At 43.9% G+C, this 15,194-nt stretch overlaps 1 protein-coding gene and 1 long non-coding RNA gene across 3 annotated transcripts in view; both read left to right on the forward strand.

The window, feature by feature from the left end:
* large2 (LARGE xylosyl- and glucuronyltransferase 2) overlaps positions 1 to 15,194 on the forward strand; it is a 79,829-nt gene that overhangs the window by 51,981 nt on the left and 12,654 nt on the right. For both annotated transcript variants that reach the window (XM_084363094.1, XM_084363095.1), the window contains 4 exons: positions 5,393 to 5,616; positions 10,149 to 10,438; positions 11,005 to 11,087; positions 13,107 to 13,230. In XM_084363094.1, coding sequence (XP_084219220.1) covers positions 5,517 to 5,616; positions 10,149 to 10,438; positions 11,005 to 11,087; positions 13,107 to 13,230 — 597 coding nt within the window. In that variant the 5' untranslated portion in view covers positions 5,393 to 5,516. The remainder of the gene's footprint in view (positions 1 to 5,392; positions 5,617 to 10,148; positions 10,439 to 11,004; positions 11,088 to 13,106; positions 13,231 to 15,194) is intronic.
* Positions 7,075 to 9,456, forward strand: LOC311263195. The gene is made up of 3 exons (XR_014623328.1): positions 7,075 to 7,332; positions 9,176 to 9,238; positions 9,367 to 9,456. It is a non-coding gene; the product is annotated as an uncharacterized lncRNA (long non-coding RNA).

Raw genomic sequence — 15,194 nt, forward strand, 5'->3', positions numbered from 1 at the left:
TCCAGTGATGTCCCTCAGTGGCCGAGTTGCATTGTGGGTAATGTAGTCTCCAGGTGTTTGATGAGGAAGAAGAATGCAAACTGTTGGTAATGAGTCCAACAGTGTTACAGGAGTGCAGTGAGAGACCAGTGGACGGTGGCAGAGCAGCAGATGATGATAGGCGGGTGCTGTGTCTGTGAACAAACATACAGCTTTCATAGTAGTATGTAGATATAGCGACTGATTTTGCAGAATGCCCGGTCCGATCTGGCGACGGTCTCTGATGATTGAAGGGAACCAGATCTCCTGGAGATTTTTCACAACTCACTGCAAAATATAACGTGAGGTGGAGCTCGTTATTTCTGTTGCTTTGGCAGCGTAGAGTCATCCGTCTTGTTTCAGTCGAGCTGGATGCCTTTTTTTATTAAACTTGCTGACTCATGGTATTTTTGTTCGTCCTAATGCCGACGTTTGTTTGGTCATATTCATTAAAATACATCAAAAATGTCATGTAAAGAAAGAATAACAGCAGTATGAAAATACAAATTACAGTTGTGGGTAGGGATAGGCTGATTATCGGCCTGGCCAACTATCAGGGCAGAGATTCAGAGTTTGTCAGATCACTGGTGTATATGTGTATATGTGTATATGTGTGTATGTGTGTATGTGTATATGTGTATATGTGTAGTGTTTTGGCCTTTCTTGGATTTATAGGACGGCTTTAAGAGATGAGGGAGACGGGGGATGACATGCAGCACGGGGCCACGGGTCACATCCAGCAGGGAGACGGCCTCTATACCCGGCCACGCTCGACTGACTGAGCTGCCAGGGCACCCTGCTGTGTGTGTGTGTGTGTGTGTGTGTGTGTGTGTGTGTGTGTGTGTGTGTGTCTGCTGATAACATGAGTTGATTTAAAAAACTACTCTGTCTCTGATGCAGCGTCCTGCCTCTGTCTGTGGTCACCACTCATTTCATGCTCATCAGCGACCCCAACAGCTGCTTCTGCATTTGAGCCTCCACTTTTGTTTTTTGCCAATATTCAATATCATATTTTTTTTTTTTTAAGTGAATTGAGTCATGAAATATGTTAATAGTAAAAATCGTTCTCTTGTTGGCTGTGTGACCATTCCAGTGATTTTCATTGTGGGACACAGAACAGCAGGTGGACCGGTCCGATGCGTAGCTGCATTGTTCGTACGCTGCAGGCTACGGGTCATCCTACATTTTGTGTAGTTGGTGGTTTGAACCGCAGCTCCACTGATGGTAGTGATCATCATTAAACTCCATCCTGCAGTTAATATTTCTCTACATCTCCATTGATTTCCGAGCCGCCTTCACTTTGACCTCAGAAACTTTAGCTTTGATTAAGTTTGCGACTGAATGAAAGTAAACGAGTCACAGTTTAACTGCTTCAGAGGAACGTTCAGAGCGTCCACTCTCTGTGTTATCCTTTAATTTACAGCCATTAGACCAAGTTATTCTCTGTATGTCCACCCCGGTGCCGCCCACGCAGCCTCTGCCGTCCCTCCGGCGCTGTTCTCAGCTCTGATTAGACGACCGGTTGCAGTCCTCCAACGCCTCCCCCTCGTATCGCCGGCTGGCGAGTCTTTTGTTTTTACGGCTACAATTAGAGTCCAGGAGTGTAAGCGTTTTGTGCAGCTCTTGCAGAATCAACAAAAGCTGCCTATTAAACTCCTCTTTAGTGGCACTGTCCCTCACTTTTATATCCTCGCTGGGTTTATGAGTGTTGGAGGCTGAAAGGCCAATACACCTCCGCATCCCACAACTCAGCCTGGATCTTATTTACTGACTCTTTTCTCTGCTCTCTGCTGCTGTTTCCTCTCTTTTCTTTAAACTAAATCTTCCTCTATTCTCCTTCAGCTTCTGTGTTGTTCCTTATCTCCTCTGGTCTGCCACCATCTTTTCTATTTTCCTCCTTTCAACCTCGTCTCTTACATTTCTCTCTTCCTCTTTGCAGACACTTCCCTTCCACCTTCTCTCCTCCTCCTCCTCCTCACGTCTCTTCGTACTTTCTCTTCGTTCTTTCCGTCTCTTCTTTTCCTCACTTTTCCTCCCATCTCAGCACCTTTCATTGCTCTTAACGACGTACAGCGCATACATCAACCTCACTAATTAACTCATAAATCATCTCTATGTACTTGGAAAGTTAAAACCTCTGGCAGTGTCGGTGGAGTGGAGCTCTGCACACACTTTGCTCTGATTTACAGCAGCTAATCACAGTGTTTTCACGACCTTGTATTGTTGCCGTTAACTAAAAGTTTAGTTTTATAAAGCTGTTACAGATGATCAATCTGTCGTTTTCTTCCGGCCAGAAAACCACACAGGATCAACTTTAGACCAAGAAGATAAACTCTTTAACGCATTTGAAGAATCTTTGAGGTCTGATCTGTGGTTATTTCACCCTCGACTTAAAGATATATTCACATAATGAAGATCTGGACATGAAACATCATATTTTCACCTGACTTTCCATCAGCGTGGGGGTGAGGAGATAAAGACTGAAGTTTTCCAAATGATTTCTCTCTTTATAGTCACATTTTGCATCAGTCTTGTCAGTAGATTTTAATATTTTTTCTGTGCAAGTGGACATTTTGTTCTGCTGGTGACATTAAATGGAGACCAGGGAGTCACCAAACACACTCGGGTCCATCCTTTGAGGACCATGAATATCCAGCCGACGTCAGAGCAACTGAAGTCAGTGAAACGTCACAGATGATGACGGTGAAGCTCTCAGTGGACGAGGATCTGAGATAGACGTTTTTTCCTGAGTTGTTTCTTGAGAGGCGGTGTGAGGTGACCTTCAGGTGCTGCAGAGGAAGCCTGCGTGTCGGACAGCGCCGTGTTTTGTGTTTGAACATGAAGCTGATTCAGCTGCTGAGGAGAGAAAAGAGCCTCGATGGCAGAACGTCCTGACAGAGACGGATGGACCAGGACCCTGTCCTCAGAGTAAACACAGCACCGTGGATCATTATTCAGCGCTACGCTCACGTTTCTCCTGCAGCTGACTGACACCTTAGAAAGTTGTTTGTTCCTCGAAAAACCAGAAAAAGTGATTTTTCTTTTTGTTGAATTCCTCTTTTTGAAGCCGGAGAACTAAACGAGCGGAGATGTTCCTGCTGACAGAAGCTTCACATCTGTGTCCTTCATCTCTGGACTGTTTTATTGAGGATGTTTTTATTAAATCTCTGAAGGCCGACTGTGTTTGGACTCTTTCTCTTCACTGTGTCCTCCAAACTGCTCTTCATCTAAAGGTCGGGAAGTGTCTCTCATACAGACGAGGCCAGCCAGTGAAAAGTGTTTTGTTTCGTCTCACAGGGTTGTGACTTCGTATTGAAACAGAAAAACACATAAATCATGTGGATACGATGTGATATTTGTCCTTTGAGTCTTTTCTTTGTCATTGCATTGAAACTTTTCTAAATCTACTACCAAAGAAAAATGGATAACAGGAGAAGTTGATTGTTTCTGACTGAAGGTGAAGCAGAGTTCAGTTTGTTCATTTCACGTTAATTAATTTCACTTTCTCAGAAGTTGTTCAGTCGGTGCAAAGCAGGTCAGCTGAACACACAAAAGTTTGCAAGCATATTCGACATGACGGATAAAATTTCCAGTAATAAATTATAATGAATAAAAAGGGTTTTTTTGGGTTTTAGTGGATCAGGAGATTTGTCTGGAAATAAACTCAGATGAATGTCTCAGACGTCTCTCGCTGGATTTTCTTGGATTCTGTCCAGGCAACGGCCGACTGAATGAAATGTTCCTGAAAAGTTTATACACACCTTTTTATTTTGGAGCTGCAACTGTTATTATTTTCATCATTGTTTAATCTGTCTATCATTTTCAGATGTTTTGTTTTGCACACAACCCAAAGATAGTCATGTTCTTGTCATAGAGGAGGAATGAAACCAGAAAATATTCACAACAGCTGAAATCAAACAATTCTGATTTTTTTTCAAATATCTGACTTAATGGTCGACTGATTTATCAAAATCCTTTGCCATTAATTTAATAGTTGACAACAAATTGATGAATCTACTGGTCGTTGGATGGTCCTGAAATTTATGAGGGGCAAGAGTCAGCAGGACATTTTTCATATTTTGTATTTAACGCCACGGTTCGATGGATTCATCATTAATCTTGAACATTTGTCAGTTTTGTTCCTCCTCAGCTGCCGTAGTCTCAGAACGAAGCATGCTCGTCCAACACGCCGACAGAAACCAAATGAAACTTGTTGACTCGGTGGATTCAGCTCTCAGTTTCCTTGTTGCTGCTGTAAACTCACTCCGCTGTGTTCCTGCCGGTCATGTTTCCTTCAGGCTTCTGTCTAATTAAAGTGGGATTAATGAATCACATTGTAAAACAAAGGCAGACCTGCGGCTCTAATCAGGCTCAGCACACAGAGGGAGGCGAGCCGAGACAGAGGCCGACTGACACGCGGACGCTTTACAAAGCTGCTACAGCTTGTTCTGGATTCACATTCTCCATGTTTACATGTTGCAAATGTGACACTTATTGATTCTCCTGTTCAGTTCAGTTGAGCCTCATTAGACTGAAGCTATTGAGGATCATTTGATCTCATCGCAGCCTGAAGCTGAAGCGATGTCTTTAAACTGCGTCTGTGCATCATTACACTGTACATCATGGACGATAGATCAGACACCATCTCTGGGCGGGAAAAGGAAAACTAAATAAAAGAGACGAGTGATGCAAACTGAAAGAACTGTTTGATTTGAACCACCAGGAGAAACCCAGTCGTCAGAATAAATGTCAGCTAGGTTTGTGTTTGCAGAACCACAGATACGTTCAAACTGAACTTTGTTTCAACTTTACGTCTGTTGAGGTTGAATTTTCTATTTCTCTCATCACAACGCTGTGTTTCTGCATCTTGGTTAAGGTTAGAAAAACATGATGGTTTGGGTCGAAATATCTGTTTGGTTCGCCACGATCACGGATGAAGATCGTCTGACTTCCTGTCAAAAATAGCCACAAAAACACACAAAGATGTGTGCAGGTCTTCTTAAAAGAAACAGCCAGTGTTGGTGCCAGAAAAAAACGGCTGCAAAAGCTTCATCTTTTTCGCTTCATCAGAGAAATCACGTCTGCTGAAGCTGCCGAGACTCATCAGAATTACTGGTTGACACGTTGGTCACGAGTCAACTACAGAACGCTGATCGGTTGAATCACTGCACAAACAGTTGGGATGACTGAATGAAATATACAAACTTGTGCTTGTTAAAAACAAGTAGATCTTTTGCATGCCAACAACACTACACTGACTTCTGATGTCCGTGTTCTGCTTGTTTTCCTTGTCATCCTGTATGTACTGTACATATGTCACGACTGGTTTCACTGTTCTGAACAACCGTCTGTCTTCTTCTGTTCGTCTCTCCAGATGAAAGGATGCTGCAGCGACCTGACGAGGGACTGAGCCCTACCTGAACCCCTCCCCCTCCTCTCCCCGACCCCTGACCCTCCCCCTCCCCGACCCTCAGAGCCCTCAGCGCCGCCATCCCATCATGAACCTGCTGTGTCGCGGGCGCCTAAAGCTGCTGGTGGCGTCTCTCACGGCCATCGTCCTGCTCACCTGGCTCTACCTGCTGGCTGGAAACCTGGAGAGTGAGTATGAGCCCAAATCGAGCTCTGCCAGAACTTTCTCATTATTCAGTCCCATCTGAGAATCCACACTGTGTAATTATCATGGAGACTTGGAGACTTGAAAAAGTCAAATGCTGATTTATAATAAAAGAGTGGAGCTGTGGTTTGGGTCAGAGGGACACATTGATCCAACCAGCGAGAACAGAAAACATCAATTATCGGAGGTTTTTTTTGCAACTCAGCTCGTTTCCCCTTCGATCCGACTATTAAGTTAATTTTTGAAACATGTGGAGCTTATTTTCTGTTCAGTTTGATTTTTACATTCTGACATCGCAGAGAGCCGCTGCGGCCGCAGTCAGCGCTTTTGTTTGGATCGTAAGAGTCGAGGTCAGTTCAGAGAATCTCTTCGCCACAAGGCCGCGGTGCCGTTTCCTGGAAGAGCTTTTATAACACATAGTCACACAGGCAGTCAGAGTCACACATGCCTGAGCTCACACTGAATCTGCAAGGACTGTACTGAGTCATCTGACAGGGTACAAGAGGCTTCTTCCTGATTTATTTGTCTTATTTAGCCAGAATCAAACCTCAGCTCTGGTGCTTTCAGCACCATCTGGGCTCTCTTCTATCAGGCTAATATCAAAATCCAATGAACAAACTCAAGATAAGACCTTCTCAGTTCTGTGTGACAGAGCATCTGTTTTCTGAGTAAATGCTTTCACTGTTAACAGGTTTGTCATCATGATACAGGATGCTGATTTCAGTCCTCTCGCTCCTCTCTGGGCTCTGCTACAATGTTTGATTCTGTCAGGGCTAATAGTATAATTACTATTACTAGTATTAGGTTTTAAGCATTTGTGGTGATAACAACATCAAATGTTGAGATTCAAGTTTCAAGTGAAAATATCAAACATTGTCTGGTTCCAGCTTCTTAAATGTGAGGATGTGCTGCTTGTCCTTGTTGTTCAGGACAGTAAATGAAGAGTGTTTGTGTTTTGGACTGTTGGTTGGACAAAAGAAGTGATTTGGAGACATCACCTTGGGCTCTGGGAAACTGTGATCAGCACTTTCACTTTTTTAAAAACATTTTTTTACATTTTATAGACCAACAATTTAAATAGGCCTAATTAATCGTGAAATTTGGCGGATTAATCAATAATGTAAAAGATTGTTAGTTGCAGCTGTGGTCCCCCGAAAAAGAAATAGGTTTTTGTTTATTTAATTGAAACAGCAGGGAAGTCATTTCCTCCGATTGATTTTGAGGGTTTAATATTATCCATCAAATAAAACTGTAGACGACAGTGACGTCAGTAACTGTAAGCAGCAGCCAGGTGGAACCTTTGTCACGGGAGCAGTTGCGCCCCGGGTTGTCTCAGGTGGGAACTTCCGGCCACACCTCTGGATGACGAAGTGAGGTGCGTCTTCATGTGCTGGACTCTATCAACATGTTGCAGGTCAGTAGTCGAGTCACGGCGGTGTTGTGGTACCGAGCGGAGCGTTTCTGTGAACTTTAATAAAACGTTTAAATTCCGCCCCTGTCCGCCATTTTGAGACCAAACGCGACGCGATTTGTTGCGCGACTAGCTTACGCACAAGTCAGTGAAGAGGGGGCGGGGCGAGTGACGCGGAAATGGCGCCAAGCTAGCATTCGCGCGAGTTGAAAATATTGAACTCAAGCTAAATTTTCGCGCGAGCACGTAAAGACCACCTTGAAACTTCTCGTCCATGTTGGTTTAAACGGTAGATTGGAAGTTTTTACCCTGAACGTGTCTCAGTTTGTTGTAACACCGGCGCTTTCCTCCAGAACCAGCAGAACCAGCAGAAGTAAACTGAGTTTCACTGGAGGAGCAGGTTGTAAACAGTCAGGTTACAGAACCAGGGAGCTCAGATCAGCCGTACTTCAGTGTTTGAAGGGGATTTCTGACATTTCTGATTAATAGAATATATTCAACATATTCATGAGTATGGACCTGTCGACATTATTGATTAAGCAGCAGTGATTGAGGAACATTATGGCGTTTCAGTGCATTTGTGTTTTATTAATGGATGAATGAGTCTCTGCTGATCCATGTGCACCCTGTGGTGTTTTTATTGATTTTAATGGTGATGGAGAAGGTTGACAGCAACAAGGGCCCCGCCTCACACACACACACACACACACACACACACACACACACAGTTCCTGCTCACACATTTCATATGTGGCGTACACGTGGAGGTGAGCGTGATTCTTGGACAGCAGGCCTCTTCTGTGTTGTCCATCGTTTCTCTCTGCAACATGGACGACTGCTGAGTTGTCGCCGTGCTGTGTGTCCATGATGGACTGAGCTTTTAGACACTGTTTGTGCTTCTGCATAGCAACACAGCGCTTCAGAAATAACCAGCAGCCTCTGCTGCTACATGTCCGTCTGTCTGTCCATCTGTCTTTTGTCACTCTATCTGTCTCAGGTTAAGTTTCTTTCACTCTCCCTTCCTCTCAAAACTAGTGTTTCAAAAGCGTGTTTGCAAGGTTTATAATGTGAGTATAATTATCCAGGATGTCGACAAAATGGTTTATGCTTATTGATACTTTATATACATTATAGAACACTATATACACGAGGGGTGGGTAATCTGAGGATTTGAGGTGGTGGTGAAGGTGGAGGTGTTCACGAGTGACCAGCAGATCCACCGGACGGCTTCAACAAACCAGAGTGATGCAGCAAACTAGATGGCGATGCAGACTGGACGAGTTCCCTCTCGTGACTCCTACTCGGGTGACGTTTTGTAAACAACAACATTAGCTATAAGCACCGACATGGCTGAAAAATACCTGTTTTTACCAAAAATACCAACAAAAATAGTGTTTTAATAGCTGGAGTCAGTTAGAAATAAATACAAAGAGACCCAGACCTTTACGTTTGGTGTTGAATTGAAAATCGTACAGTGACTTCTGTACACCGTCACTTATTTAATTAGATCTTATTTAATAGAGAAATTGATGGAATTTTTCAGGTCTGCCTTCAGTCGAGAGGTTATTTCAGAACTGAGACCACAGTTCAGATTGTGCATCAGGATTGTGATTTAATAGATCCTGATGTTATTTTTTTGGCCGGATCGCCCACCAACAATAAAAATGCAATGTAGCAAACTACATTAAGTCAAGTGCTGTACTCGAGTGCAACACTGAGGTATTTGTAGCGTATTTTAATGTTGGAAAGGAAATATTATACTATAATACTACTACAATACAATGCTTCTTGTATGTTGAAGCATCTGTAACATTAATCCAATAGAAACATATGTTGTGATATACAGCGAGTTTTGTCCTGTACAGTGATGATGATCCTTCCTTCCTTCCTTCGCCGCTTGTCACTGTCATCTTCTTTCTCCCTCAGATTAGGGTGTGAACATTCCCAGCATGCCTCACTTCAGCTGTGGGCCAGCTGCTGCTCCAACAGCATTAGAGAGGGAGCAGAGGAGGAGGAGGGAAAGGAGAGACCGGCAGTCAGGGAAACTAGAATATATCATGAAAGACGTGAATATGAATGAAAAGAATCAAATTTATTTCTCTCTCTGTTCTTTACTTTGTCCGTGTGCTCAGAGCCATTAAAACAGAGCCGGTGTTGCCTTTGACGTCCCTCAAACCATACATGCATAATTTACTGTAAGTCCACTTCAAGTCAGCTTTAAATTAGGCGTCAGAAATTACTCAGTAAAAGACAAAGTGATTTATTCAAATGTATTCAAAGCAAATGGATCTCTGCCAGCGCTCATATTTTTACTTTTATTAAGTAACAAGCTGCCACACAGCGGCACTCCGCCAGCGTTCACACCACAGTCTGTCGGAGGAGAGCGAGGGATGGAGGAAGGTGGAGAAAGAAGAAGTGTGATGAGCCAATTTTCAAGTGTGAGACTCACGAGGACACGTTGCTCACATATTCTCTGCATGTTTGTACCATTAAGTATAAAAGCGTGAGCGCAGTGAGTGTGACCGCTGGAGGTCTGTGAAGTGATGATTTGAAGCTAGAGCTCAGGGTTTCACCTTCTGTCGCCTGTCAGCGGGGAAGTTTTGAGTAAGAGAGCCTGTTAGCAGCCGCCGTCATCGGTGCACCAAAATATCACTCTTAATATTCATGTTGCTTTGGATGAAACATCTGCTTTTCTTTTTGTGGTTCAAAGCTTCATCCTCTATCTCAGTGTAGGCCTACAGTTTGAGATTATGATACTTACACTTGATTTTCTTTCTTCCCATTTTTAAGCCACCACATTTCAATGGCAAACTAGAATGGCACTCAGTAGATCGCATACCTCCGCCCAGACCCAACAGTCCCATATAATTCAATCAATTCTACTCCAATATCAGACTCACTAGTATCACTCTGACTTTCAACCACCTTTAACTGCTTATTCAGAATTCAGAAAGAATGATTCAGAATTTAAACTTAATTCAAAACTGATTCTGTTCAGAACTCCCAGAGCTTAGGTCCGGTGGGGGTGGACTTCATGTCGGACACTGACAGAAACCCTGGACATAGTCACAGACGGTCTGACACGCCCACTGTCTTCCTCCACAGATGGCCGCTCCCTGCTCCTGGCTCCCTGTCTGGCCGACACACCGGCGGCCCGAGTCCTGGAGCGAGCCGTGCTCGAGTCGCGGGTTCGAGAGGTGGAGGAAGAGAACCGGCAGATCCGGTTGCAGCTCAGCCAATCGCAAGGCACCGCCGCCCAGCCGCCGGACGGTAACTACGGCAACCAGCAGTGGGGAGCATCCGCAGACACGGGACCGGAGGACGGAGACAACACGGCAGAGGAGAAAAACAACCACACCGAGTGTCCCCGATCGCCCACCGTCCAGAAGTGTGAGGTGAGGAAACACACACACACTTGAACAGTGACTGTGAAACACACTGCAGCACCACACCTTCACTGGATCACAGCAGCTCACACAGACAGATCTAAGATGGCGGCAGGAGGAAGCTGACGGGGACTCAGATTCGAGGGAACACACACTTTGCTCTTTGATGTGACTTCCAACCTTTGAGCTCCAACTTTTCAAAGACTCCTCCTGCTGAAAAGTGTGTGACGTGAAATCATACATATCTGAGAAGCTAAATGTGAAATTTCACATCAGAGTGGGGTGTGATGTCCTGGATTATGTGGCGCTGACGGGGGGGAGCTGCTTTTATCTCCAGAAGATGTTGGGAAACTAAAAAGAGGAGCTTCAGTTATTTTAGAAAAAGCTAAAATTCACAAATAAGGTGTTTAAACTGATAGCTGTGGCTGCATGTTGTCATTAAAAAAAAAGGCCGGTGGCAGATGTACAGAGAGAAGGATGCTGTGAACTTCTGATGAAAGTTGTCTGCACCCGGAGTGTGAAAGTGCCGATGGCTGCCTCGAAGCCGCTGACTCTTCCTGTCTTCTTCTCCGCAGCTGATCCATGTAGCGTGCGTTTGTGCCGGTCACAACGCCAGCAGAGACGTGGTCACGCTGGTCAAGTCTGTCCTCTTTCACAGGTGAGTCACTTCATCCACAACAGCAAAAGGTTTCACACTGAATTTTCATTTCAAAGACCTTTCCTTGACCTCTTCCACTTCCCTCTTTGTTCCTGAGTCTAAAACGTGTTTGGGCTCCACTTCAGCTTCTATTTTCTCTGTGAAGCAGAAGTTGACACGGCCATAACCCCGATGTGTTGGTGCTGTAAATCCTTGAACGGTGTCAGAGAGAGAAAGAAAGAGAGGTTTTGAAAATAAAACCTTTAATGATACTTTTAATGTAGCGCCCGAATTAAAGAAAAACCTTCAACCCTTTGATCCCAGTATCACTTCCTTCTGATTCTGAAATTAAATGAAATTACAATTTTTATTTCTTCCTGATTTCCTATTTATGAATACTCGTATGTTTTTAACCTTCTAGATTTAGATGTTGAGAAGTTGTCAGGTTTTTGTTGCTGTTTGCAGATTTCTCCTGACCTCAGTCGGCTCTTGTCTCGTGGGTTTGTTGCTTTTTACAGATGCTTTTAAAGACTTTTCAGTTTCAAGTTCAAATTAGGTATTTTTTCCTATTTGAACCTCAACCTTCTTGATGTGCTGCTGGTTTGAGAACAAACTGAATTCTCTTTCTCTGTATTTTCAAACTCTGAGTGCTTCCTCTTGTCGACCTGCTTTCAAGATATTTCTGTCTTTTAAATTGCTTTCAGCTCAGTGCGGTCCATGTCCATGTGTGTATGTTGGTTTTGAGATCATGTGGCTCTCGTTTCAGCCTTGAACCTGTCAACAGGAAAATCTTCAAATAAAGACCAGTTTATGAAACATATATAAATGTCAGGAGTTCGTAGGTCCTTGAAGTCACCGTGAAACCTCTTTGTAAAGACGTGACAAAGCAAAATATTCACTTCAGCAACACAACACAGTCTTCATGTGAAGAGTTGACGCTAACTCACCAGTCGTCCTTTAGAAAATGTGTGTGTTTTTGGGGAAAGAAGGGACATAATGAGCCATAAACACAGTCTGTATGTTGTGTTTTAAACCTTCACTTGGCTCCTTTGTTTAAATATTTTAACTGCCACCAAGTGAGAGCCGGTCGCACATCGGCGCACACACACTGCTGGTGCTGAATGTGGGCAGTGAGCGATGTGACACACACAGAAGTCAGTTTGCTGGTTTGTTGGTTCAACCACACACACATTCATTCTTTATTGTCCTCTGTAGAGGAAATGTGACTGTGCACTCAGGACGACGCTTCCTTGCTCTTGGTTGCGGCTCGACTTCGTCAGTTGAGGTTCACCAAAGTTGAACTCAACTCACAGCCGTGATGCAAATTTGCTTCGCCAACGGAAGCGAACATTTTATTTGCCCCTTCGCTCACATAGAAAAGAAGCGAACGGGAGGTGAATATTCAACACTGTTCATTTCATGCATGTGTGACCACCACCTACAGCTGTAGATGGAGCAGGGCAGAGAAGATGCTGCATCAGAGCCAAACTAGCACATTTCTGAATGAATGTATTTTATTAGCAATTGGACACAAAAAACACCAACAATCAGAAAAATGTTTAATCTCGGAGCCAGTAATCGTCCAGGTTGATAATCTGTCTTTCCCTACTACATACGAAGGATGTTGGTGATGTGCACAGGCACAAGTAAAATCATTTAAATACTTTTCTTTAAAAAAATCATCATAAATATTTGAAAGATGCCGGTCAGGCCTGAGGCGCGGGGGAATAAAAAGGTAATTCAAGTCCAACACACTCCTTATATTTCTGCAGTCTCCCCTCGAGGCTGTGAACAGGTTCAGCCCTGCTTAGCTTTTTCAATGAGTCATATTTTATGCTTCGGCGCTGGAAAAGTTAAGGTGAGTTAAGGTGGTATTAACTGCACTGATGCTTCAAACCAGACCGCCCTCAACCTGCCCAGAACATCAAACCACCATACAGATCAACATTTATTGTTAGAGAAGCAGCTGTGTCAGCAAAACTTCACTGGCTTTTTTTTCTCCCTCGTCATCCTGACGGCTCTTTTGTTTCCTTTCCTCAGGAGAAATCCTCTTCACTTTCATTTCATCACCGACACAGTAGCCAATCGTATCCTGAGTTCTCTGTTCCAGTCCTGGATGGTCCCATCTGTGCAAGTCAGCTTCTACGATGCAGATGAACTCAAGGTGAGCGAACACACACACCTACACCTGGTCTCACATACACCGTGTCAGTCGTTGTCCAAACACCTCGACACATCCCCCGTTTCCTGCTCCGTCAGGACAAGGTGAGCCAAAGTCAAACACCACATTTAACATATCAAAGGAGGATCTCTCTGCACCAGAGCAGCAGCTGGTTGTGAGGATACGAGTCGAGTTAAATGTATTTATAAATCTCCTCAAGAAGAGATTCACCTCGGAGCATCAAAGACTGAGAGACATCAATACAAAACCTGCACAGTTCAGACACATCGTGAATTTAAAGCAGGAGGTCACAGCGTGCGTCTTCATGTGCCTGTCAGATGTCACATTAACAGATCAGAGGACTGTTTAAGCTGCTGAGTGTTAACTGGATGTTACATCAAGATGTGATGGAGGGTCAATCTTCAGCTTAACCTCCATTTACACTGACAACTAATCTGAAGACAGGAGGTCCAAGTTCCCGTCAGAGTTGGACGCGTCAATATTCGACTAATTAACATCTCTGTCTGTTATTTCTATTATTGTGTCCACCCTCATTTGTGTTAATGTGCTGGGACACAATATTAGAAACACCGTTCAGTGTGAAACAGTCTCAGCCTCTGAAGTCACCTTGTTTCATTATATACCAAGTGTGGGATCAGCACTGTGCATATATTACAGTGCAGACTTCAGCAGGATTAATGATGATGTGTTTTGTTTTTGCTGCTCTTTTCCTAAATGGAAGTTCAATTGAGAAAATGCAACAAGTAACAAACACCCATCTGCCCCTCAATTGGATACTGAACTCATGTCTGTGCAGGAAACCTGAGAGAGAGAGGATTTAAAGTCAGTGTGTTCAGCTCTCAGTACGTCTGCAGCTTCTGACTGAATCTCTTTAGTTTCTCTCGTCCTGTTTGTTTCAAACATCTGCTGATGTTTCCTGTGATGCTGCTTCATAATAAAAGCTTTTAAATGACTAAATAAGAGGGGCTTTTATTGTGAAGAAGTTATAGGAAATTAAATGTGTTTGTAACTGACTTAGCGGAGCCACTTTGTTAGCGGTTATTCTTCGATAGGACTGCGGGGAACGGGACAAGTGTCATTGGTTTTGGACACACCTTCAAGCAGGTAGCCCAGTTGTGATGGAAATGCTAAACCCCGGCCGCGCCGAGTCAAACCGAGTAGAACCAGGCCGGCAGATGTGATGGAAAAATGGTATAGTTGCAGCCCTAATGTAGCAGTTGTCTTACGGTGTATATCTCATATTGCTCAACCCTTCACATTGTTGACTGAGGGTGGTGCAGGTTCAGTATTGTCTGTTTTACTGCGTCCTGTTGAGCCAAGCCGCGACTGAGATGGACCTTCACCCGCCTCACCTCCAAGTTGTACATCGTGCTCCTTAACATTAAAACAGTGACATTCACCTCAGTGAGGGTTATAAGGTTTTCACTGAACAGCAACAATCTGCCCGAGCTGCTTAAACACTTTTCTCCCCAAGGCGAGTGACACTTCAGCACAAAAACACCAAATAATGTATTTTAACATCAAGTTGATGAATGAGCTCTCAGAGTGACGGGAATGTGAGGAACGAGCATGAATGTGTGTGTGTGTGTGTGTCTCCAACCTGCATCCCCCTCCATCACATCATCACATTCTCCTCCCTCACAGTGTTTGTGCTGAACAATGAGTCCTTTGTGCCGTCAGATGCTTCGACCTGCAGCTTCTCTCTTCAGTTTTCATTAACTCACATTAAACTGGAGGAAAAACAGACGAGACTCTAAGCCGATTATATTTGCACATGATGCACTTATGCAGATCCAATTACTCTGAATCAAGAGAATTAATTAAAAGACACTATTTGCAGATTCTGGAAGAAAAGAACACATTGAGCTTTCGCCAAAATATGATGAATGTTGCTTTGTGTTCACCTACGCACAGAATACGGCTCACACATCACTCACTGTCGACCT

This window comes from Pagrus pagrus (assembly GCF_965226575.1).
Source record: "Pagrus pagrus genome assembly, chromosome: 1".
Taxonomy (NCBI): Eukaryota; Metazoa; Chordata; class Actinopteri; order Spariformes; family Sparidae; genus Pagrus; species Pagrus pagrus.